The following is a 23202-nucleotide window of genomic DNA, read 5'->3' as shown; positions in this document are numbered from 1 at the left end:
TTGGCAGCAGGGTGCAAATACTTTTTCACAGCACTTTATCCCTCACATTAGAAAGAAAGTGAAAAATACCACAAATAAAGTCAATTTCATGCCATGCCTCCTCTTTATGTCTGTTATTTCTTCTGTTACATTTTTTATTCACCTTGTCCATCTTATCCAAAATCTTTTCTTTGCTCTTAATACCGAGCATCTCATTTATTTTAATTTTTTTTTTTTGTTACCCCTCCAGGGGTCTTTTTGTGGGCTCTAGTGTCCCTTATGTGATAGTAGACTGACAGGAAACAGGGAAGGAGAGGGGGGAAGACATGCGGCAAATGTCGTCGGGTCCGGGAGTCGAACCCGCGACGGCCGCGTCGAGGACTCAAGGCCTCCAAATATGGGTCGCGCTACGCCACCACGGCACGCCCATTTATTTTAAAAACTCTCGATTTCAAGCGAGTCCTGGTCAAGTGGCACCAAAAAATACAACACAAAAGAAAATGGCAAGCTGTAAAAAACAGGTACATGTCGTCAAATTTGTCTCAAGAACCTTTAGTTTGGATGTAGAAACACAAAACAAGATTTATTCCGTCAATTTCAAAGTTTCTTGTAGCAAATTCCAAGAACAGGGAGCAGAATGAACGAAAGCCTTCTTACCCGATTCCTGAGCAAAAGGGACAGAAAGGAGCAGCTTCTTGTGTGAGTGAAAAGTATACAAGTCAACATTTCTCAGCGCAATTTCAGTACAAACATAAACCATCAGTGGTCCAAGTAATGCCTGGTAAATAAAAACTAACTCCTGCTGACGTTGAGTGAACAATTCTTTCAGTTCCTTCAATAATTCATGGCTCTTTTCTGGCCGAAGGGACAGCGGTGTGAGCATCGACTCGACCTCCCCCAGCGGTGATGCGTTGTTGCAATAAAGCGGCCTCGCTCTAGTTCACGCTCCCTCATCTGCACAAAGTCACACAGCTCTTCCAGCTGCATCACGTCCAACCCAGAGCTGCACACACGCCGGCGACTATTGGCTGTTTTCAGCTCAACTAGGCCAGAGCTCCACCTCAACACGCAGGTCTCCTCTGGGAGGCTCTGCATCCACGGTGGCACCAAGTCGGATAGCAACACCATGTCAAACAGTGTGACGTCAGGCCCCTGCATCCATTTTGGCTTTGGTCTCTGCTAAACGGGCTGAACGGCAGTCAGACAGAGCAAAGCTGAGGGAAGCATGTAAACGTTGTGAGGGATAAATGGACTGCATTCGTCATGTTCTCATTCAGGTCCATTAGCTTCCACTAATACAGAAATGTCTCCACAAGCTCATTACCTTTGGAGCTGTAATGCAGCTGATTGTTTGTTTATCTATCATCCTGCTGAGAACAAATATATCACAAAAGGAAAAGATGCCTTTCAATAATGAAGCATTTTTACACCAATTTACAGCAGGAGAGGAACTGGTACTGAAAGCTGTTGGTTCTGGAGCAGGACAGCCATGCATGGAGAGGCTTTGACAGAAGAAATGACATGCAGACATCGTCAGATCTCTGGATTCACTCAGGAGTTTAGTTAATGAGGATACCTCCTCCTGCAGATGTTTGCACCTAACGTGTCCTCCATGCACATCTGTAATGAGCTGCAGCACAAGCATTTAAACCTCTTCAACCGTTCCACCTTCTTTTAAGCTAACAAAAAGCCCCTCTAGTCGAGACATCTTCTGAAGAAATTCTGCTGGAAGTCTTTTCATGACTTTTCACATTTAAAGGGGACGCTTTATGCAAAATTCACAATTTGCACATTTTTGTACTTCCATTTGGGTTTCTACTGATTCTAAAAACAACCCAAGTGTTAAAAAAAGAAAACAAAACACCAGCCAGTTTTTGGTAATAAGTTAAGGTTTTTTGGTACCTGAAAAATGAGCCATTTCAAAAAGCCTCTGGGATGCAGCATCACAAATCAGTAGGTACTGGTCTATCATCTAGCAACCCAAGCTAACGGCATGTTCAGGGTAATGTGCAGCCCTCCATTTTGGTCTCCTCTAAGCTGCTCCTCCGGAAAGCGTGACTATTATTAATCATATCAACAGTTTCTCCAACCTGAGCTGCTGATCTCTGCTGTTTTAACCTAAAACCATTTCAAAGTACTCCACCAAAATAGAACCAAATTTAGCTTGGAGAAATCAGCACAGCTCAATCTGCCTCCACAAGCCTCACTAGCTGTGTTTGTAGTTTAGCCTAAACAAACAGTTCAGGTGCTGCAACAGGACTAAATTCTTTGTGACAGTCAGAAACCTCCTGCAGGGATTAAAAAAGGTGATTATAGAACCTGTGAAAGCCTAACTTATGATGCACGAATCAGCATGCAGTCTGCAGACACTGCAGACACTGCAGCCCGGCGAGTGCAGCGTTGCTTTTCATGATCGTGTGAATTCCAGCTCTGCTCATCGTTCTGTTTGCATCATGTTCATTCAGAAGAAAAAACAAGATCAGATGAGCAGATTTATATTTCACTACCAAACAACAGAAAATGTTTGTCTATTGACCTTGACTTTTTATTTCTAAATCAGGGTCGAATTATTATAAACATGGAAAAGGTTAGGTATAACACAAAGTATCCATCTTTTAATAACCAAACGTTAATATTAAGAAGAACCACGTCAGTCCAGAGGTTTTTACTGAAAAGCTGCACCCAATTTTAATACATTTTATTAAATGTATTAAAACTAAGTAAATGTAGCAAACATTTTGGAAGAAAGTGACCCAAAACCTGCAGTAGAGCATTTATCGCACCGCTTATCATTTATCATGATAAATTTCTTTTCAGGATAAGAGTTACGATTTATTCTCACCATAAATTCCAATTATTGGCGTTTAAAACTTCCCAAAACTGTCTTTATTGTCGGGTTTGAGAGTTTTATGATTTTTTCCACTGATTGTTCAATGAAAGCATCAATAAAAACCAGTACATTTAAAAGTACAGTTGCTAAGTTACCAACTTAGTGATACAAACACACTTCTTTATGTGACTGGTGTCCTAAAGAAGTGTATTACAGTTGGGAATGTTTTCAAGAAAGTCATTTGTGTCTGTGGGGCTGTAATTGCTGTGACACAAAGTTACAGTCACATAAAAAAGGAGTAATATATCGTTCTGTCATCACTTTTATCGTTATCACAATAGTACCGCAAAGTATCATGAAAAACTTTGGAAATGAGAACAAATTTATCAAATCAAGCAAAAACCTACTTGAAAACTAGATGCATTTCTTTTTCTACAGCAAACATGCAAAATCCTTTTGGATCTATGATCAATAAAGTCTCTTTCCTACAAAAACAAAACCCTGGACTACTTTATTTGCTTGATTTTATTTTTATTTTCTTGGTGTGTGAGAAATTTTGAATCAGCGATTTGGACACCCCTGATGACTGCAGTCCAGGGTTTCATCAAACATCCTCCTGCCATCCGTTCAGCATGAAGTCACCTCTGGCAGAAATAAGATGCACTGTGAGTTATTTATGGTGCGCTCCACTCTAATTGCTGCTCCAACCCTCTTTCATCTGCAGCTGACAGAAAAAGGCCATTGATTATTCCTCTGCCTTGCAGCAGAGCAGAGACATGGCGGGTGTGAGGTCCAAACAGATGTCTCCACAAGCACAAACGAGGCAGTTCGATCCGTAAAAGCCACCTTGATGTTCACACAGCGGCGCTGATGGCTGAGCGTAGCCGCGCTCCACCGTGTTTTAAGATGTTCTGCTGCTGTATCCGACTCAGAGAGGCGAGCTGGAACGTGTGACGGGATAATCTCTGAGGACAGACGGGAGCGTGGCCCAATCAGCGGGGCAGCAGGCAGAAAATAGGAACACCAAACAGAGAGGCTGCTGCTGCTGCTCGTTTTCAATGGCCAGGGGCCAGGGGCCACAGAGTCAACACTGATCATTAAATGAGCTTAAATCTGGGATGTTTGGTTTTGTTAACATGTGTAGAATAAGAAAACAAAATCAGCACAAGCTCAGTTTAATGGATTTTGGCAAAAATCAAAGTTCTTCCAACAAAATCCACCAAAACTGGTTTGACCAAACTAATGCAGCTACAGTCTGAACAAAGTCCAGAGGAAACCGGATTGGACAGAACAGATTGATGAATCTGAACTGGAGCTACTTGTTCAGTTTTCTGGGTAGAAAACAAATTTTCATTCTGCTCCATATCAAGATTATGAATTTTCTCAAAGGGCCAGTTGTGCCAGAATGTAATGATAAAACCCATTAACAAAATACTGCAAACAGCTGGAGGAACTGGTTGATGTAATTTGATAGTAAATAGATAAAAACTGCTTTGATTTGAGTGATAAAACAATATTTAAGCAAACGACTATTATCTCTGGAGTCCAGCAGGCCACATTAAAAACTACGGTGGGCAGATTTGGCCTCGAGTTTGTGAACAAGCTCATTCATGTGTGATTTTAATTTCACTTCTTATTTAATGGAAACAGCAACTGCAAAATTAAGTTGTTGGGTTTTTTTTGTTTGTTTTTTATTAACAGGATATAGACAAAGATTTGCATACATTTGTAGAGGAAACGCAGCTACTGAGGAGCTTAAATGCTGGTGAGTTGATTGCTGGATAGAAAACTGGTGGCTGATTGATAACAGGCTGCAGCTGTGAGATGAAACCAACGACCGAGGAGGGAGAGGCAACAAACCGGAGATAAATGAATCCAAGTGAAATTAATAATAACTAAACACAAGCAATAAATACAAGACACACTAAACTGAGCAAAACAGAACAAGGATAACTAAATTAGAATAACTGAACTAGCAGAGGAAATAAACATGGATAAAGAGGAACCATGAAAATAAGTAATCAATACGGGGAAAAAAAGAAGCAAAGAATTTAAATAACCTGACAGGAGGAAGCTGGAGTGAAGTCATCTTCACACAGCAGATCCTCATCCAGCTCAGTTCTTTCCTTTAATCATAATGTAAATAAACCTGGAGTCTAAATGAGTCAATAAAAAAGAAACTCCAGAAGCTGCAGCAGCTACAAAATTAGTTTTTAACTCCAGTTTCCTTCCTGCATCAATGCCAGGTTGGATTGGCCTTGTATTGGCAATATATTGGTCCTATATTGGTGCTTTATTGCCACTGCATTGACCCTATGCTGACACTAAATATTTTACTGCAGGACAGACAAAATGCCCTGATATAAGTGTCCTAGTAAAACAGCAAGTCTTTCATTCCCACCACTCTGACCTCTGACCTTTAGGATCTTGTCTGGTGAAGACACAGGCCATCCAAATGGGCCGACTTTTTTTTATTTGAGATTTTTTTAGTGTTCGGTTTTCCATCTTGCTGAAAATTGACACTGAATTCTGCGATGACAGCTCAGTGAGAAATAAAAACCAAAACCACGAGTCTCCTGTTTGAAACACCCAAACTGTTCACCCCATCAGGAGGAGACCAAATGAACACATGGACTGAAAACAAACGAACTGGGCCGGAGTTCTTTAATCTGGTTCCTGAGGAAGAATAAAACCCATTTTCAGTCCCACATGACTGACGGGTCGCTGCAGCGTCTCAGCAGGATGGCTGCCACACAGGGAGGACAACACATCACACATGCAAAGTTGTAAAATGCATCTCATGGTGACGGTAGAGCATGAATTAATCAGCCAGCAGCTCCGAGGACGCACTCTGCCTCACATCATAAACAAACCAGAGCAAGGTCCAAATGCAGCGCAGGATCCGAGCAGAGCGAACAGAAAGACCCGAAAATACACCGGAAAAAAAGAAAAACTGCTCATCACTCGTTCTCCATCTTATCCTCCCCGCTGGGTTTCCACAAGGTCATTTTTGCGCACGACGCAGATACCTCCAAGGATGCACATTTACAACCTCCTTCACGATTCACAGCAGATAAAACAACAGATAACCAGGGAGGCTGTGGGGATTTCATCTGAGAGGAACGAGAAACCGAGGCGGAATCTAGAAACGAGGCGGAGAGGAGAGAGGCAAGGGCACCGGAGCCGAACCCAGCGCTAATTAGCAGACATGGTTTAGAAATCTGGAGCTGCGGGTTAGCGCTGCTTAAAACCGCTAAACAGAACACAATGTGATCTCTGAGCAGGATGGAAGATGTTTGTTCTCTGCAGGAACCAGAACTGAGCGCAGCTGGCAGCAAAATGCCCCCAGAAACACATTTCAAACCGATTTCGATCTTCATTTACCATTTATCAATTATTATCATTTAAGGGCTTTAGGGTCATTGAAGAACCATTTTATCAGGAGGCTGTCAGGAATCTTGGCTGTGAAATGGTCACGGAACCGATTATAAACGGATGCAGGGCAAGAAAAGGCGGAGGGGGAGGGGTGATGTTGGATTAAATAATCTTACCTTTGGGATGAAGAGGTCAGCGCATTTTAGGGCGACTGGGATGATATCGGCGCAGGGAGTCACCCGGATCCTTCAGCAGAAAGTGGCTCCTGTGCGCTCCTGTGATGGCTCCTGACGTAGTGACAGGGGAGCTGCTCACTCCTCCCCCTCCCGCCCGCTTCCCTTTCTACTACACAGCATCCTTCCTGCATGGACACACACACACACGCACACACCAGCCCACACACACACACACACACACACACACACACACACACACCCTCCTCTCCTCCTGCTCGCTCCCATCCTGGTTTCAGCTACAAACCAGAACCAAGCAGAGCGGCCGGATGTGTGAAGATGCTCCTTTTCTTTTCCGGCCTGGTTGGTTCAGCCAATAGAGTCCAGCTCTCTTATTATTCAGACAAAGGAAGAAGACTCCAGGCTTCAGCCGCAAATGTTTGGTGATGCAATCTAAGCGAGGCTCCCCTGGCACGTGGCTGGGCTCGTGCCTGTAATTGGCTCCGTTAGAGATCAAAGAGACCCTGATGGGAAAAACAGAAAACCTTTTCATTTTATAAGGACGTGATGAAGAAGAGCCAGATGTCTTCCTCCGTGACTCCTGACTCTCCACTGATGTCTCAATAAGCTGCAGCAAAATCACAATATATTTTTTTCACAGGTTTTTTCTGACCAAACTGTTGTAAGGCACTTTAAATGAACACAAACAATAATATCTGATTTGTTGATTTATTTATTTATTTATTTACATTCGTAATATAAATAAAAAGGAATAAAAATATCCCAGAAATATTTTTTTATTTTTTGTTTGTTTACGTTCTTAATGCAAATTTTAAAACATCAGTACCACACCAGAAATGTACACTTACATCTTTTTTTTCTTCTTTTATGTATTTATTGCTTCTTTTGCTTTTATTGAAAAGGCTCATCTCACTTTGGAAAATCTGGAGCAATAAGGAGGTAAACAACAATTTAGATTTTTTTTGCCTTTGTCAATCAAACAAGAGAAACATCTACAAAAATATGTTGACAGAAAAATACAAAAGAATAAAGTACATGTACAAAACACCTTTTTGGTTTTCTAACTGGTCTGAAGTCAATGAACCATAATGACAAAGAAACTATTATAACATTGCAAACAACACAAGCTGTTGCAGTAAATGTCACCAAAAGCCTCTGCAGTCAGTTCCACACCAGACTCAGCCGGTCTCATCATAACTCGGGTTGGTGGTTCTGGTTCTGGTTCTGGTTCTGCTGCTCATAACAGTCGGTTTAATCAGCAACAATCAATGGAGATGATCCAAACAGAGAAGAACTGTCTGATTGGACGGGATCTGATCAGACTGCTGCTGGTGACGATGTGTGAGGTCACGACCTGTCAGAGCGCCGATGAGGCCGATTCACCTGCAGGACGTGATTAATAATTCATAAAGTAACCACACCACCTGCACGTCTCATCTATTCTCTGCTTCATGCTGCATTCTGAGAGCATGTTTGTTATTTTCAGTCAGCCTTTCATTCTGACACACACACACACACACACCCACAAACACACACACAAAGAAAAATACTCACATAAGGTGATGGTTGATGTTCCTCAGAACACGTCAGAGGAGAGTTGGATTAGTTCAAAGTTTATTTTACAAGTAATTAATGAAGCATATATGGAGAAGTAAAAAAATGACTTTGGTAAATAATTATTCAGGTTTTATTTCCTTTGGTTTTAGATGCAGCTGGAAGGATTTTTGCTCTTACTGTTTTACTTTCAGACAGTTGCAGTGATGCATAACCACGGCAACAAGGCCAAAAGTTTTGGGTATCAAGATTTTGCCTGGGTTTTGAGTTTTGTTGCTGTTTTTAGTCAGCAGTTATTCTGAAGGTCATCTTTGTCTTTCTTTCCTCTTGTTGAACTTTGACCTCTGAGCTTTAAGCCAATGCTTTTTGAGATCTTTTAGCCTACTTTGTGTTCATGCACGTTATTTTTAACAGAACTCTGGTTGCTGCTGCTGAAAATGAACAAAAACAAATCGCCATTGAAGTTGCATTTATTTATTTAATTTTTCTCTTTACAAGTAAATAATCGTAAAACAGAACAAACATGTAAACAATTGCCTGTAGATTTTAAAGTAATGTACTGTTTAATGAAATACTTTGTAATATCTAAGGTTGGTGACTGATTATCAGCATCTGGGTTCAGTGAATTTTTATTCTACTGGTTTATTTCCATGGAGTGATTCTCTGTATTACAGCAGCTTCCTGTTTAGCTGCCCATTCACTCTCACCATCGTGTCTCTCTGAGGCTCACTTTAATTTCCTGTACAAAGTGACCCAATCAGGCCCAGTTTAACAATGAGAGCTTCCGGCGGCTCTTATCTGCAGCTGTGGACGCTGCGATGAATCAGCAGCTCTTCACTCAGAGTCAGAGGTTTTCTGGACCTTTAAAGACTCCGACAGAGAAGAAGAAATGTCCGTGTGACATTTCACACGCTCAAATTCAAGTAAACTCAAATTTACTTTGAGTTTGTATTTTGTCGCCATCTAGTGGTCAGATTAGAGAACGCGCTAATAATTGGCTGGAGTCTGTTTGGGATCAGATTTAATTCACATTTTATCCGACACTTTATTTATGTTCTGAATATTAATAACCATAGTTAAAATGTTACGTTAGTACACAATTTTCTTTCCCCTTAAATTATTCGATAATAATTTAGCAAAACTAAATAAACTGAAGTTTTAAATTTTTATAAAGATTTATTCAATTAAATTTTAGTTACTTTAAAGCTCAGTGTAAATTTTAGCCAAAAAAAGTTAAAATGAATATTGTTTTTTATTCTGTCTAAATACGTTTGTTTTGAGGAAGAATGGCCGGTTCACTCAGATGGATGTTTTATTTATTCATCCCAATAAGCTGCTTGTCTTGTTTTCTTTTCATTTTATTTTTTTATTTATTTTTTTTTTTTTTTAGGAATTTTTAGATTAAATGTCAGTGTAACACATTACACTATATCCGGGATCAGTTTTGGTTGAATAAAAAAATGGTTTGACTAAAATGTGCGCAGGTGTGAAAAATGAGACTAAAATATCTTCCTTAAGTAAAAAAAAGAAAAAAAGCACATCAGGGTCTTAGTGTATTTAAGGGCTTACTGCTGCTCTTTGAGCTCATTGGTAAAAGAGACGCGTGATGCAACTGAAGCGCCTCAGTTTCGTCTCCTCCCCCTGCTGTTGCTGAGGAAGAGGAGGAGCAGGAGGAAGAAGCCAGAAGAAAGTGTTGAGAGGCGCCAGACTGGTGGACAAAGAAAGCGGCGCTTTGCGTTTCTCTCCTGAAACACCAGCAGATGATGATGAAGATGAGCGCACATCCTCTTCATCCCCGTCAGTGGAAACATTAGGAAGGGGCGGGGGTCTTGGGGGCGGATCGGGGTCGTTTCCCTTCTCAGGAAGGTGGGGGCGCCGCGCCGCGCCGCCGCGCCGCCGCGCGTCCTCATTTAAAGAGCCTCGGCGCTGTTTTTGTCCAACATGACGCTCGTCGGAAAGCAGCTCGCTGGATTCTGGATGTTACCATGAGAGCAACCGGCATGGATCTGCTGTGGAGGATCCTCACTGCGCTCAGCTTCGACTGCTTCAAAGACTCATCTTCATCACGGTGAGCCCCCCTACCCATCATCATCATCATCATCATCAGTAATCCACCTGATGTCTCCTTTGGATTCAGGCTGAAATGGCCGGAACAATCCAGCCGGCTGCAGCTGGTGGGCGTTTGCAGCAAAAAAAAAAAAACAGTTTCTGGGCGCCTCCAACGTGCTCGCTCATATTTTTAGTCCCAAACATAGATATTCAGCCGCTTGTCCATTTTTTAAAGATAATCCTTTATTGTATAACTCTTTCCCCCACAGGCAAGAAACCTTAAATTATGATATTTCGCTGCTTAAAAATAACCATTGAATTATTTAAATGTCAGCACAGGACATGGAAAATGAGTCTTAAACACTAAGAGGAAGTGTGGCAACCCACTTCTGAGCTGCAGTGACAACAGGTTTCCTAAGTCAGGGCATGCTCTCATTTTCTACACCAAGCAGCCACTGTCTGTCCCTGAATTGAATCAAATCTTAAGTTACGACCTGCATCAGAAATTCATTTAACTTTAATCCCGCACAGAAAAAATGACCCAGAATGTTCAGATGTTGTTTCTAACAGGTTGCTGCTGCAGCCTGTCATTGAAGAAACACTGAAACATCCAGTCCCACACCTAAACGCATAGAACTGTCAACAGTCCGTTTACAGTTGTGCAATCTGCCTTTAACTCCACCCAGACTGGGATCTTTTCAGGTCTGACCAGTTAGGGTTTCACCTCTGGAGCAAATCTGTGCACACACCAAATCAGTTAGTAGACAAACACGATGGGTCACGATCTGCGCTGGAGGAAAGTCACCATCACCTGCAGGCTGATTCTATGATTCAACGTCCTTTTATGTAAGACGACATCAACCAAACTGTCAGAGGCATTTAAATATCAGACACATTCATCTCGCTTCAAGGATTCTGTTGATTATTGATCAAATTTGCAACACATCTCATCGTCCAGATGGACGTAAAGCAGAGAATCAGTTCTGCTCCTGAAATCTTTATTTTAAATAACTCTAAATTGTTTTCAAGAAATGAAAAGGTATCATAGTTGTTTTAGATTTGGCAACCCACTGTATAATTAACTCATGCATCAAAAATCTATTTTTGATCAATCTGAATATCTGATAGATGCAGGGAAACATTTGCTCCCAGAGTTACCTCGACTTACACCAAGTGAATCTGTTATTCTGGAAAATTGAGATGGAAAAATTCTGGTTCTGCCCAGCAGTTTCTGTCTCGTCGTCTCAAACATTTCCAGATGTTTGTATCGGTGATGAGGCGACTTCAGCAGGTAAACTGCTGCAGCAAACTCCCATCTCTAGAGATAAAATATCATCCGTTACTTAAAGGATGATATGTTTAGATTTGGCTAAAATATGACTCTCTGTAAAATATTATCTCTAGTAATGTCCTTAAAGATTTACGTCTGAGACTAGAACAACTCATCCACTTGATATTATGACTGTAAAGGACTGAATCACAGAAACGTAAAGCTTTGTGTGATAACAGCTTTGGAGGAGAATCTGTGCAAAACTTTTCCATTTTAAGTCGTGAGCATTTAATTACTTGAGACATTAAATATGACGACACTATAAATTGATTTAAACAGATGATATGAAGCTTTGTTTTTTATATTAATTTGGCAGGAACAACACACATTCATTAACATTGCTGTAAATGTGCCCAAATTTTTCTACTGGCAAGTTTTCATCTGTTAATATTGGATCAATTTAAAATTTGTCTTGCTGAAAAGAAACAAAAGGTTATACAAACCAGGCAAAGTTAACTTAACTCTACATATTTGGTCAAATATAAACAACACAAAACAAAGCAATCTACAATGCGATTATTGTAAAAATTACAATTCGTCATTAAAATAAACTTAATCTTTCATCAAGATGGCAAAACAAATGTGGTCGTATGGTAAGATTAGGAGATGATAAATTTGATGTTACGTACCAGTTGTTTTTCTTCCATGCGTACATGAATGAGTGTTAATCCCGTCTCTCCCCAGGTCTCCCGCTAAGATCAGCTCCAGCCAGGCTGGCAGCTTGGAGAGCAGCTCTCTGACGGGCTCCCTGTCGCTGGGGCCCGACCTGCCGCACTGTCAGTGCTGCATCACCTACGAGGTGCGGCTCAAGCGCCTCTCGTGCGGACACCTCTACTGCAGCCCCTGCTGCGACCAGATCGTCAACATGGCCTTTGAGGACATCGAGGGTCTGTCCGAGTATCCCTGCCCAATGTGCAAGTCCATCCGGCAGCTGGGAGGCCTGGCCCCGTCCTCCTCTGGGTACCTCTACGGGCCCTGCGGGATCCTGCAGGAGCCGTGCACCGGGAGTCGGTGGGGGTGAAAGTCTTTCCTCTCATGTTGGACTTCAGATTTCTTCAGCTCTGAATGCACTGCCTCTGCCATTAAGCTCACTTTGGACTAATGTCAGTCATTCCACATTATTTTGTCTCTTGCTTGTTTTTTTAATGCTAACCTGCTGAAACGAATGAGAATGCTCAGCAAGTACTGGGACGCATTTCCAGAGACGGGTGTAAAGTTCAGTGGAAGAACGAGCTCATTTCGTCCCAAAGTGTTCAACAAAACGCCTCGTGAGTCATTCCTGAACTGGAGACGTCACATGCGCTGAAGTGGATGTTTACTGTCAGTATTCACCTTTTTTATTTGCACACGAACTCTTAAAACGGTTTTATCCTGCGTGTCAGTTTTTAATCCTGATTTTACTGTAAAGGCGCCGTGCTACTTTAAAGTGTTCCAGATCATTTTGTACGTATTTATTTTGTTAAAAAATAAAGTTTGTGAGCCTGTGTACGACAACATGTTTATTTGGGGAAATTCATGTTTTTATGAGCAGAAATGAGAAACACTTAAACATGATGGTACAAAACCCCCCAAAAAACCAAAAATAATATTTACATCTGGCAAATTTTAAACAACGTCCGTACCAAAAACTTTAAATAATAGATGAAAACTGAGCAGCAGGGGTGAAATTTTCCATGAGAAGAGCAACGTGTTTCTAGGGAAGACCAACAGATTGGCAAGCTGAGTGCTTTTATGGTGATGAATATTTACAATAATTGATTGAGGTACCATCCGGCAGGAGATCAGGACTGATGGCTGTTATCCTGCTTTCAAATTAAGAAATTTCTTTTTATTTTTTTATTGGTGGAACGTTTCCGACTTCAAATTGAAAGAAGCAGAAAAGCTAAAATGTAAACAAAGCTTCCCTTTGCTCCCAATACTGCCGTCCTCTTACAATAACACTAACCTGATCAGAAATGACTCCTTTCCATTGTTACATCTAGATTTGCTAAATAACACTCAGAACTATATCACTAACATCTTTCAGAATGAAGTTTCATAATTTTCCAGACACATTTACAAGATTTACCTCCAAATACTTGTGAAATCATCTGGCTGCTGATTCAGATGTCTTAAGGGGATATTTCACTGATTTGTTATAACTGTCTGATGTAATGTAGATGTATGAAACTCCAGACTGGATCAGACTGGAACTCAAAACCAGAAAATACTTACAAAAAATAGCAGTAAAGTGATCAAGATGAATTGTGGCAAATGAAAGATAAAGGATGCAATTTAAATATAAAAATTCAGACTTGTGTTTTAGAAAAACGAAAAAGTCCTGGAGGCAGATTTCTACAACATGATGCGACAAGAGAAGCAAAATCTGACTCTCCTGCCTGTGAGACGATCCGAGCTGTGCCTGCAGACACATTTAATACTGTGGAGTGAAAGTAGGCCCTCTTGCTGCTCTGGAGATGCAGCGGCGGAGGGATACAAGACCAAAAATAGATCTCATGTCCTAAATTCCTCATTGAAGCCGGAGGTTGAAGCACCGGCAGCTTTCAGAAACAAATCTGTTTGCATATTGAGTAATCACACAGCGTAGAGGTTGACAGCACTGAGCAGGTCCGGTCCGGTCCGGTCCGGTTCAGCAGCCTCCCAGTTCATCTGAGCAGTGTGGAAACAGAACAGAGTCACTGTGAAGATAAACCGCCGGCAGTTCCTCGGCTTCATTTTTTGCATTTTTGTTGAGTCTGATTTCATTTTAAAGAAAAAGTAGAAAACGGTTCTTCCAGGCCCGTTGTCAGACATAACGGGACCACATGGGTCTCATACTGGTTTTACAGGTTCCTGGATCTCAGGAAGTGAGCGACGAGCCATTGCTTTTAGGCAGCTTGGTGGCGCCGGGCGGCGGATGGTAGCGAGGGTCCGACCGCGTTTCTGCTACCGCCGAGTGTCCGAACAGGAAGGAGTGTTTGGGGCCGTCCCTGGTGGGCCTGGGTGGCGGCGCCGAGGCGGAGGTGGGGCCCCTGGAGGTGTGCTGGTTGGTGGAGGTAGGCGAGGGGGTGGTTTTGGGCCGGAGCGCCGAGTAAAGGAAGGTGCTGTTGTTGGTGCTCTGGTTCAGATTGGTGTCGGGTCGCCGGGGGTCAGAGGTCACGGTGAGCGAGTCAGGAGCAGCGTGAGGGGAAAGCTGGTCCAGCTGGTTCTGGAGCTGCTGCACCTCCTGGGCCAGACGGTCCACTGGGTGGGGCCGGTTGGTCGACACCGGGTGGGAGAAGGCCTGAGAACAGAGAGAGGGTTCTGGTTTTATTTCAGGGTATCGGGGGTCCGTCCTGATACCCTGGAATAAAACCAGCTGTTAATCCAATTTATTACAGGATCTGTAATAAACTAATAGCATTTTAATCCAAAACCATATATTGAAAACATTTTCAATTCAACAACACATTTTGCAGTTAAATTATTGGATAAACAGATATCTGAGCTCAACAACAAAGATATTTACTCTTTTTAATCTGTTATTTAAATTATTCAACCATCAGATTGGTTGAATAAGTTCAGCTTTCCCTTTTTACAGGAACCGCTGATCATTCATGGAACTTTATAATAAATGTGAACTGTGGATGCTGACGTTAGCATTGGGGACGTCTGCGCTGCTGCTTTATAGGCTAGAAAAGTTTAGCCGATAAGCTAGGTCCTTTTAGCACAACTTGAACACAACAGTAGTCTTTCCCAGCGTCCCATCAGATCATTTTCTGAAGCAGACATTAACCCCATAGGTGTTTTCTCCTTTTGACATTTATGCACTGCTTGGTGTTGGTTTGACACAAAAGAATTTAATAAAACACACTGAGATTGGTTTGTTTCTGAAAAGAACAGCAACAAAGATAATCTGCATTAAATCCAGGGTGAAAAAACTAAAATATTTGTTTAGATTAAGATCACTGAGGAGCTCTGAATGGTCGATTCACTGCAGTTTGTATATCTAGAGATCAGAGTTTATCATTTTATCTCAGGCCAGAAACAGCTTATAGCTTTAAACAGCAGCTGCTTCAAATTCTTCACCCTCACCACACAGGCCATATTAATTACCATAGCTCTCATATTTATGTATAGAAATGCTGCATGTATCAGTGCAGCTGGATAAAAATAACAGCCTGTAGCACCAAGCAGACAGTCAGAGCAGCTTTCCACCCCCACCAGGCTTTTTTCATTTCATACCTAATAAAGACGATGACTGATTTCCCCCTGATAAAGGAAACAGTCAGAAACTGCAGCATTAGCAGATTCCATTATTAGCTTCTCTTGCTAGTTATTAGTAAGCAGTTCCGGAGCATCATGGTTCGGTTTTCTCCAATCAAGATAAATAAAAACTTGGTTGGCAGTAAACAAAGAACCTTTGAAAATGTATGATTTTTTTTTTATCTTATAGAGCTCAACCTCTAAAAAAAGCCAAACGTTCCTTTTCTTTTTTTTTAGATTTAAACATAAAAATGATTTTACTCAACAGACTGAAAACGAAACTTAACAGGTTCTAAGACACCATTTTCTGTTCATTAAGAAAAACAAAAGAAACTAAAAGGAAGTCATGGATTTTATGGCTTTTAATGGATAAATGAGAGTGATTTCCAAATCTCCTCATTTTCAACATTACTTCCTTTATCAAAAATCCTGCTGCATATTTTTGTGTTCTAGTGATTAGAGCTAAAAGTACTAGACCCTGAGTTTAGATGTTTCCAGGCTTTAACATCTTTTCAGTGGATTAGCTGGGAGTTTTCAGAGTGATGTTATTAAATCACTTCATCCTGTGAATCATCCAGACATTTAAAAGAACCTAAACTTAACACACAACAGACCATTCAGTCCATTTGTTGTGTCACTGATGATTTGTGTTCCTCTCATATCTTCAGGAAAATCTATAAAAGGCTCCAAAACGTTTCATAATCACTTCCTGTAACATGAAGTGGATCCCTCTGCAGCTTGTGTGCAGTAGGTGACGGCATCCGCCCACATGGCCCTGGACTACTCTTATCATCGCCATGGTAACGACGTTAAGACGCACCACGAAGCCTCCGCTTTGCTCTGGGAGTTACTAACCACCAGGTCCGACTGACCAGCATTTCTAAGAGGCGACATCATCTGCTGGATTCCTCACAGAGTCCTGCCACGTACCTGAGCGTGCAGCGCCCCCCGCAGGTAGCACTCCCTCCACAGGCTCATGCAGGGACCCATCAGGAGGGGCAGCAGCGGCTCGTACGGATCCAGGGGTCCCTTGGGGCCGGAGGTGGTGGCCGTGTTCTGGGGCAGCTCAGTCAGGGCCCACGCCTTCAGCAGCCGCTCCAGGCCAGGCACGTTCTCACAGGACATCGCCCTCCGGTGGCTCTTTCTGTAGGCGCCCGAGCCGCCGCTGCGCCAGGGCGGCAGGTTGGCGGGGCAGGTGAAGGCGCCGCGGGAGAGCAGGAACACGGAGCCGGGGCCGGCGTCGGCCAGCTGGAGGGCCGCGACACAAACACACAGGAAAGATAAAAGATTTAACTGATAGAAGTGCAACAGCAGCAGAAACTCTGAGCAGGACAACATAAAAACTTTATATTTTCAGCTGTAAGTTCATTGTTAAAAACAAATAAATACATATTTATAAAAATTTACTGAGATTACAGCCTGGGGGCTAATTTCCATCTCTAGTCCCGTTGGCAGGTTGATGTTAAAGCACAATAATAAGCACATAATAAAATCATATGGAATAATACATAAAACAACATTAATAACTATGTATCTTTGCAGAAACTACCCATGATGCATTCTGCTTCATTCTTTTTTTTCATCATAGGAAATGACATTAATGTCATCAAATCAAAACAATATTTTATTTCATCCATTCAGATTATTGTTCTTACATCAACTACGTATTACACATAAAAAAGGCAATATTTGTATTGTTTTCTCCTTTTTTAGTTTATTGTCCATTCTGCTCCTCAGATTCAGATCTTTATTCGTGTCCAAAAGGGCAAATAATTTTACAGCCAGTCACAATAAAAAACAACAAAATAACAGTAATTTATAATTAATTAGAGGTCATGGCACTAAATTCTCCTGCTTCAACCAGTGGAGGTTAAAAACACAAAACAAACATGTGGTGGTAAGAAAGGTGAACAATAAATAAACCAATAAATACATTCTACTTAAAAAATATACTGTTGTTGATGAATGAAAGCGCATCTATCAGTAAGAAACTACTTCTAATTATGCTGCTGTCACTTGCCAGGACTCTCTTGAAACAGAGATTTGATCCTGGTTGAATAAATAAAGGTTGATATAAATCCAAGGTCCATTTTATAAACAGTTAACTTGTCTCTGTGAAAATTGATGCTCTGGAGCTCAGCTGCAGCTCGGTGAAGGAGCAGTGGCTTGTTTTATGTCCACCACTAGAGGGAGCTGTGGTTTCTCTCAAGAACAGGATGTGATTTCCAACCATGCGCTGCTGCTAACAGCTGGGGCTGGAAATTTATCATATCGTTTATTTATCACGATAAAATTCTTATCGATGAGAATAATTTTGATTTGTCGCTGTCATGATAAATTCCAAATCATGATGTTAAAAAAAAACATTGTCTGGATTGTTACTTTTACTATTTTCTCAAATATTTTTTCATCCATAGAATAAAAAAATATCAATAATTTGAAAATATGATTAAATGCAGTTACTGTGTACAGTGCAGGGGTGTAAAAGTTTTGGGTTTTTTATTATAGTTTAGTTTTATTTCATTGTCACTTTTTGCTTGTCGATTTCAGTTAGCTTTAATCAGTTTTTAGTGTGTTTGCTGGTTTTTATTAGTTCATTGTTTAGTTTTCATTAGTTATTGTAGATTTTGTTTAGTTCAAAAGGCTATACTATAATAACCTTGATGCATGTAGTGATACAAATCGCATTTCTTTTTGTGCCTGAAGAAGAGCTTTATCAGTGGAAATGTTTCTGTAGAGCAGGATTTGTGTTTGCTGTGTCATGTAGTCAGTTATAAAGTTACCTAAAAAACTAGTTTTGCCACTATTATTGTTATCACAACAGAACCACAAGATATTGTGATAAAGCTAAATGTTAGCAGCTCTGGTTCAGGTGTCGGTGCTCAGACCATTTACCCTGTGTGTGTCCAGGTTGGTGTTGAGGTTTCCGTTCAGCAGCGGCTGGAGCGGCGGCGTCGGGGCGACGGGTTGGACGAAGCCGTCCCGCCTCTCCCGACTGTACTGCAGGGCCCAGTCCCAAACCGGAGGCAGCGGAGGGTCCGACGTGTCCGAGGAAGAGTCCGGACCCAGCATGTCCCTCCAGCCGTTAACGGGCGTGTACAACTGGCCGACGTTCTGCCAAGAGTTTAAAAAATGAGTCAGAAACGTAGTTCTGGGCAGGATGGAGGAGTTTGTCCCAGGTGTTCAGTACCTGGGAGCGTTTGCATCTCTCCCGCTGGCAGTTTGACAGGAAGGTGGAGAAGAGCGGCAGGTGGACGCTGTCGTGCAGGGCCAACAGGAAGTCGTCTGTCAGCTGGAAACGGGACGGGAACTGGAACCACAGGTGCCAGACGCAGTCCAGAAAGAGCAGGAAGACCGGAGACTGCAGGAACAGGGAAAGGGAGAGGATCAGAGTGCGTTCACACCAGCCCCGTTTAGTCAGCTTTAACCCAACTCTAGGTTTGGTTTGTTTTCTGTAAATCAAACTCTGATGTGGACCAAAAAAGTGTCTGGTTTTTGTGTCATTTCCTTCAGTAGTTCTTGGAGTAGCGCCCCCACAGGCGAGGGGAGCGAACAGGTTTTTTAAAATGTTTGGTTCGTTTAACAGTGCTGCGTGAACGAGAACAGCAGGAGCTGAAAATCTAACACATATTGCAACCTTGGTTCCCAAATAAACCAAGTGGAGTGGACTAAAACGCCGGAGGAGGAGAGGGAATATGCAGAGTCGATGTTGGACATTTTGATTGCTAACTTGCTTGCAGTTTTGGAGCCTCACCTCCTCCTTGTCGCTGTCTCGGTGGTAGTTGATACGGCTGTAGAAGCGGTGGCCGGCCATCACCCACTCCTTCTGCACCAGGCCCTGGAAGCCGTGCTGGGTCCGATAGTGGGGGTCGCACATCACCTGGACCAGGCTGGACACCACGCAGCTCATGTCCCGGTCCTCCACCTCTGGTTTGAAACACAGGAGAGCATAAAGGTTTAGCTTAAAGCAAATTTCTCCAAAAAGCAGCATTAGAGGAACAAACACCAGAGGGGGAAAATGGCTTATCACAGGTCTGCAGGATGAAAAACTGCCCCAGTTTGAATAACGTCTGTGTCACAGGGTGGTTTTGTTCTGCCACAGCAGATAGTGAGAAATGAGCAAACATGTTTGTCTAACGAATTTCAACATGATCTAACAAAGGCCTAATAGCCACGTTACGTCTTCGTTTTCAAAGCATGTGAAATGCAAGTGGTGATCAAAAGCAGTGAAGAAAAAACCTCCAGAGATCCAGAAAATGCTCCAAGGACAGATGCATGCTAACTCTGTCATCAGCTGACACCTCTGATCACTTTTGAATTATAATGAAACAAACAAAACCTTCTAAGGAAGAACTTTCAATTAAATGGTTCTGGTTGGTCTTTTGATGCAGATCCAGGTTTTAGGAAATGTTGATTTGAGGCAGTCCTCTTCTTTTATCATTTAATCCATTTTGTGAAATGCATCAGTTCAGTAAAACAGCCCCGCATCATGATGTAGCCACCACCATGCTCAAGAGTTAACGCTGTTTTCACAGCGTTGATCCCTGGAAATGCACTTCTCTCCATTCTGGCCAAACAGCTCAGTGTTTGTAAAGTCTGTGAAACTTTTCCCCAGAAGGAAACTGGCCTCCAGTTTCTGTCTGTTATTATAACTACATTTAGTTTCCCTTTGGGATGAATTAAATATTTTTGAGTAACTGAAATTTTTTCGGAAGCCCCCAAAAAATTGTGTTGCTACTGAATGAAAAACAAGAAAATATATACTAAACAAATATCCTACTGCAGCGCTGCAGCTAAATATCATAAATCTTATTGATTGGGTGGTTCAAATCTAAATTAGGACTACAGCTAACAATTATTCTACTAATCGATTATTCTGTTGATTAATCGCATAAAAAAATTGGCACATTCTACTGATATTTCATTTAACCACTTAAACTCCATCCATCCATCCATCCATCCATCTTCTTCCGCTTATCCGAGGTCGGGTCGCGGGGGTAGCAGCTTCAGAAGGGAGGCCCAGACTTCCCTCTCCCCAGCCACTTCTTCCAGCTCCTCCGGGGGAATCCCGAGGCGTTCCCAGGCCAGCCGAGAGACATAGTCCCTCCAGCGTGTCCTGGGTCTTCCCCGGGGCCTCCTCCCGGTGGGACGTGCCCGGAACACCTCACCAGGGAGGCGTCCAGGAGGCATCCTGACCAGATGCTCCTCAACTGGCTCCTCTCGATGTGAAGGAGCAGCGGCTCTACTCTGAGTCCCTCCCGGATGACTGAGCTTCTCACCCTATCTCTAAGGGAGAGCCCAGCCACCCTACGGAGAAAACCCATTTCGGCCGCTTGTATCCGCGATCTCGTTCTTTCGGTCATGACCCAAAGCTCATGACCATAGATGAGGGTGGGAACGTAGATCGACCGGTAAATCGAGAGCTTCGCTTTTTAGCTCAGCTCTCTCTTCACCACGACGGACCGGTACAGCGCCCGCTTGACAGCAGACGCTGCGCCAATCCGCCTGTCGATCTCCCGCTCCCTTCTTCCCTCATTCGTGAACAAGATCCCGAGATACTTGAACTCCTCCACCTGGGGCAGGAGACCCCCCTTGACCCGGAGAAGGCACTCTACCCTTTTCCGGCTCAAGACCATGACCTCGGATTTGGAGGCACTGATTCCCATCCCGGCCGCTTCACACTCGGCTGCGAACCGCTCCAGCGAGAGCTGCAGATCATGACCTGATGAGGCCAGTAGGACCACATCGTCTGCAAAAAGCAGAGACGAGATCCTAAGGCCACCAAATCGGATCCCCTCAACACCTTGGCTGCGCCTAGAAATTCTGTCCATGAAAGTAATGACAGAATTTCTTATTAAACTTATTTTATAAAACACAAATAAATAATTCAGTTCCTTTTAAAATAATAATAATAAAAAAGTATTGCCTAAAATGCAATAACAGCATTTCTTTAGTTAACGCTTTATCATTTCTAGCAAAGGAAGCATCAGCAGCTAAAACAATAATTCTCAGGTGGTTAAATAGGAATTTTTTTTATTTGAACCAAGTGAAGCTGAAATTATAAATCTGACAGGTTTAGAGTTTCCTTCAGAAGCTAAACTAAGTCACATCAAATGATAAAGTCTGTGCAGTAAGATGCAGTGGTGTGGATTTACCTGTCAGGTGAAGCAGCGGTCGCTGCAGGCTGTGAGCGGATCTTTTGTTTGGAGGCCTTTAACTGTGCATGTAGGTCCAGTGGAGTGTGGTTGTTCCTGCTAACGCGTTACTTCACTCTGAGCCCTAACGTGGCTTTAATGAGGACTGGTGTGAATAATGAATGGATGGACTGAATAATGTGAGCCAGGGTCTAGCGTCATGTGACTCACCCTGCAGGGCCACGGTCAGGTGACCGCTGCGCAGCAAACAGGAAACCTCTGACGCTTTCCTCAGACACGACCTGGACACACACAGACACACACACAGACACACACACACACACACAGACACACACACACACACACACACACACACAGAGAAAGGTTAAGGAACGACATTCCCCAGAGTGTTGATGTTGGAGTAAAAAGGAAATATTTGCAGTTTTGAGTAAAACGATGCTGACTGAGCAGCTACTCTGCAACATTTAGTCCTCCGAGGATCCTGGAGGATTTCTGTCTGATTCTGCTTCTCTAAGAAGCTTCCAGAGCCAGAACCGAACCCTGGAGCCGTTCAGCTGGCAGTCAGGTTCACTCTCAAACACCAATGTGAGCAGGAATATTCTGCCTCTGGCTCTGCTGGTCTGAACATAAACCTTAACCAAAACAACCAGACCAAATCTGGGTTTTTTAATAATAGTAATAGAGAGGCTGCCTCATATCTCTTATCCATATGTTGCCGTCAGTAGTTACATATAGTTAAATACTATTTTCCCAAAATACACCGGCAGTGACAAGATGCAGCAGCAGACTTTAAGAGAAGGAAGGAAGAAAGAAAGAATGATTACCAGAAGGAAGGAGAGAAGTAAGATTGAAGGAAGAGCAAATGGAAGAAGGAAATATTGACAAGAGGAAGGAAGGATGGGAAGAAGGAAAGAAGAGATGAACAGATGAAAGGAGAGCTGGAAAGAAAAACAACATTTTGATCAATGGAAAGGATGAAAAAAGAGAGAAGGAAGGCCAGAGGGAAGACAGGATGAAAGGATGAAAAGAAGGAAGCTTGAAGGCCTCGTAGTGAATCTAAAAGTTTGATTTTCCTTCCAGGAGAAAAATATCTGAATCTCTTCACAGTGTTGCAGCTGAGCTGAATGTCTGGAAGATTAACTGCTGTCATGCTGAAAGCCCGGTGCATTATGGGAGCTGTAGTAGAATGTTATGACACCCAAACAAGCATAAAGCATCTGGAAGCTGAATGTGAGAGAAACTGCAGGCTGTGAGACTGTGAGGTTTTACCTGATGTAGTCCAGCCAGTGCGTTCCCTCCAGCGTGGACAACCATTTATCATCAGGCACTGACACAGAGGAGGAGATATCTGAAACCCAAACATGACCTCAGAACCCAGAAACTACACACACACAAAAGCATTCAGATCTGATCCCACCTCAACAACAGTTATATGAGGAATAAAACCCACATAACGCTGAGCCAATCACTGAGCATCTAGTTTCATTATGAAGGACTAAATCCTCCCGGTAA

General features: G+C 42.5%; 2 protein-coding genes across 3 annotated transcripts in view; both read right to left on the bottom strand.

Annotated features, from left to right (window-relative positions):
• LOC102229151 (synaptic vesicle glycoprotein 2A) overlaps positions 1 to 6562 on the bottom strand; it is a 30555-nt gene extending 23993 nt beyond the window's left edge. The window contains exon 1 of the mRNA XM_005801815.2: positions 6361 to 6562. The gene's annotated coding sequence lies outside the window, so the exon portion shown is untranslated. The remainder of the gene's footprint in view (positions 1 to 6360) is intronic.
• A 6230-nt stretch (positions 6563 to 12792) lies between these two features.
• The window catches only part of mtmr11 (myotubularin related protein 11), a 35426-nt gene continuing 25016 nt past the window's right edge, over positions 12793 to 23202 (bottom strand). For both annotated transcript variants that reach the window (XM_023330066.1, XM_005801854.3), the window contains exons 11-17: positions 22960 to 23038; positions 21901 to 21971; positions 19290 to 19462; positions 18726 to 18896; positions 18431 to 18649; positions 16466 to 16783; positions 12793 to 14573 (exon numbers count right to left, since the gene is read on the bottom strand). In XM_023330066.1, the coding sequence (XP_023185834.1) occupies positions 14151 to 14573; positions 16466 to 16783; positions 18431 to 18649; positions 18726 to 18896; positions 19290 to 19462; positions 21901 to 21971; positions 22960 to 23038 (1454 nt within the window). In that variant the 3' untranslated portion in view covers positions 12793 to 14150. The remainder of the gene's footprint in view (positions 14574 to 16465; positions 16784 to 18430; positions 18650 to 18725; positions 18897 to 19289; positions 19463 to 21900; positions 21972 to 22959; positions 23039 to 23202) is intronic.

The sequence above is a fragment of the Xiphophorus maculatus genome, chromosome 3 (assembly GCF_002775205.1).
Source record: "Xiphophorus maculatus strain JP 163 A chromosome 3, X_maculatus-5.0-male, whole genome shotgun sequence".
NCBI lineage: Eukaryota > Metazoa > Chordata > Actinopteri > Cyprinodontiformes > Poeciliidae > Xiphophorus > Xiphophorus maculatus.
This window is presented reverse-complemented; position numbering and strand designations above follow the sequence as displayed.